At 37.4% G+C, this 2,916-nt stretch overlaps 1 protein-coding gene across 1 annotated transcript; it reads right to left on the bottom strand.

Annotated features, from left to right (window-relative positions):
* Positions 1-386: 386 nt before the first annotated feature.
* On the bottom strand, positions 387-2,668 carry LOC113306288 (L10-interacting MYB domain-containing protein-like). Its single transcript, XM_026555242.1, has 4 exons — positions 2,576-2,668; positions 1,233-1,306; positions 792-1,130; positions 387-599 (listed from the first exon to the last, which is right to left on the bottom strand). The coding sequence occupies exons 3-4, from the start codon at positions 1,122-1,124 to the stop codon at positions 387-389; spliced, it is 546 nt and encodes a 181-aa protein (XP_026411027.1). The 5' UTR covers positions 1,125-1,130; positions 1,233-1,306; positions 2,576-2,668.
* Between the last annotated feature and the right edge of the window lie 248 nt (positions 2,669-2,916).

Consider the following 2,916-nt stretch of genomic DNA (forward strand, 5'->3'; position numbering starts at 1 on the left):
CAAAAAGTACATATCCCAATCACATATCGCAAGCACGTTTTGGCTACATTCTCCTCTTCCCCTTCCTCTATACGGTGTTTGCTTCTCGACTGGAATGCTGGCACTAATTAGAGTGCCATCCAATGCACCAACAGCACCTTTGAAAGCACATTCTCTAAGACGTTTATTCCTTTTTGTTATAGCTGGCTTATCAAATACATTTGGTGGAGGAACTAGGACTTCAGCAGACCATTTCTTCATAGCAGTCAACACTTCATGAAAATACTTGCTAACTGTTTCACCTGAATGTTGAAAGTGATATAAAATTACACGATTCCTACAATTGTGCCCGATTGTGTATAGAAACATTGCCATCTTCTCCTCTACTTCTAAATACTTGCTATCCTCTAAAAGTTATCATCCTCATGATTTTGTTCTTTTCCAAGACTTATTCGGGAATCAGATCCATTAGTTGTAGAAGTTCCAGCTGAACAAGGAGGTTCCATTCTTCCAGGCGTATCCCTATTAACTCCGGTAGAGAACTTCCCATCAAATAAATTCTGCAACTTCTCTGCATCTTCCAGTCCCTTATTCTTGAATTGACTGGCGTTTTTGATTGTCTGCATCAATTAGAAAGTAAAATCACTATTGGTTCATTATTGGTGATCAAACAAGCTTGGCATGAACCTTATTGAGCTTCAAAGAATGATATTATCAAGGCACATTGTGCCTGAACCTTATTGAGATTAAATAAAATTTTCTGAATACCGAAGATATCTAGAGGGACTTACAAAACTGAAACAGTCTCTTACCTTGTCTAATTCAGACCATTGTTCTTCGCTCCAATCAAAAGTGTTCGTCTCCGCGTTGTACCCATGCCCGGTTCTTGCTAAGAGACGAGACCAAGTGACATATTGGGTGCGCAAGTAATCCCAGTGGTTTCTCAATTTCTTTTGGGTGATAGTGCAGTCATACTTCTCAGAAAAGAATTTGCACAAATTTCCCCACGAAGTTTGCTTCAAAGAAGTTCCAGAAAACCCATGCTCAGTAGCTTGTGCCAAACATTGGTCAATAAATAACCCTCTAAATTCTGGAACGCTCCTAAAAGTTATCTTATTTGCTTTTTCATCTTCTTTTTTCTCCATAGAGAACTAGCATAAAGTAAAACAATACAAGACGTGGGTAATTTGAAATAGAAGAGAGTGTGCTAGCTACTGAGAAAGTAAACGGGAGAAAGGCCGAGCAGAAAATACCTGCTTTAGGATCCAGTGATGGCAACAAATGTCTGCGTACTGAGCTAATATATAAGGTTGTATGTGAACTATCCCTGCAATGCAGCCAAACAACATTTATTTCATAAATGTATAAAGACTTTGATTCTTAGCTCTCAATCTATCACTAGATTGTAATAAAAGTGAAACAACATATATTCCTAAAACTTTTAATAAGACATATAACCATTATGCATATTCAGTATTTACCAAACAAGGAATTTATATAAGCGATTATTGGGTTTGTTGTTAGCCATGAATGAAGACTCAAACATTTTACAATGCGAACAAACCATAGTTAACTATTTTGTAAGCGTTCTTTCGAACAAAAAAAAAACTATTCTGTAAGCGCAGTCATGAATGAAGACTCAAATATGTATAACCCTAATTCTTACAGTGGAGCATGTTCGGACTTTAAGTTCAAAGCACAGCATGCACTAAATCAACAAAATGGAAAGTAAATCAACTTACAAATGCATTGCGTACATGGCTCTTGGCGTCAAAGTTTGGGTTCATATCATTCTTATGCATGCAAGACCAATACCATACATTCTGGGCAACAATTTTTGTATGGATGCCTTGCGATATTTCTATTGAGGAACTTATGCTATGTCAAAGAGTTACTTGTAACTATAAGAAAAAAAAGGAAAATCGAAATGAAGAACATAAATGACGGAAAACATGCTTTGCAAAGATAGAGAGAAAAGCAGCAGAGATTAAAAAAAGTCCTCGTCGAGATTGAAGAGAACGAACAAAAGTGAAGAAGAAAGAGAGACATAAATTTCCATTCAGGCAACAACAGCTAAAAAGACTACAGGAAGAGGTCTATTGCAGTTCTAATAAAGATAGGAGGATCACTCCAGAAACGGTCTTCTCTGGAAGAAACACTCCTTTTTTCCATTAGATCAACCACAGAGTTTCCATCTCTATAAATATTTGATGCAATTCACTGCACACAGCCTCCAGGGAACGAGGTTATGTGCGAATTAGTCATGTATGATAAGAAGTGAGTCACATTTACCCCAAAATTCAGCCATATCTGAAGTAGTGATGTTAAGGATACCAGTTTACCCTTTAAATGATTGGAGCGTTTCTCGCTTTACTAGGAACACCAAGATATGGTAGACCTAGAAGTTCCCTGAATTCATTTTTGATAGAGCTTTCCAGGTTCAGCAGTGAGCTTAACCAAGGAAGTACGTACAAGCCAGTCGTAAAGAAATGAAGGTATGTTCAAAACGAATTTTATTCCGCAAATCCCAAATGGTCCAGCAACAATTGACAACTGAAATCAGCAGTAACTGTTGAACTTGCAAACAGTCTCTTACCTTGACGGAAAACTGCCAAATGTCGTCTGCAGAATATGATTTTGAGCTGTTCCTAGAATGTTCTAAAGGGTTGAGCTTAGTACTCAATCCTGGTATGCTTCCTGCAAAAAACTCAGGTTGTGAAGGAGATGCCAGAGTGATTGAGTAGCTACTGAGCATCAAAATAACTGAAGACATGGTGGGTCTGTCTTCGATATTATCTTGCACACATAACAATCCAATATGTATAACCCTAATTCTTGAAATAACCCGTTGTTTCAAGGGTTTTGTGCATAATGGTTATATGTCTTAGCTCTGTTCTACACATAACTGGGTGAAACAACATAAAAAACCATCAACAA

Source organism: Papaver somniferum, chromosome 8, assembly GCF_003573695.1.
Source record: "Papaver somniferum cultivar HN1 chromosome 8, ASM357369v1, whole genome shotgun sequence".
Taxonomy (NCBI): Eukaryota; Viridiplantae; Streptophyta; class Magnoliopsida; order Ranunculales; family Papaveraceae; genus Papaver; species Papaver somniferum.

Coding starts and splice junctions, on each gene's coding strand:
- LOC113306288 (XM_026555242.1), bottom strand. CDS start 1,124: ATGGAGAAAAAAGAAGATGAAAAAGCAAATAAGATAACTTTTAGGAGC. Junction 600..791: donor AATGGTCTGAATTAGACAAG/GTAAGAGACTGT, acceptor TAATTGATGCAG/ACAATCAAAAACGCCAGTCA.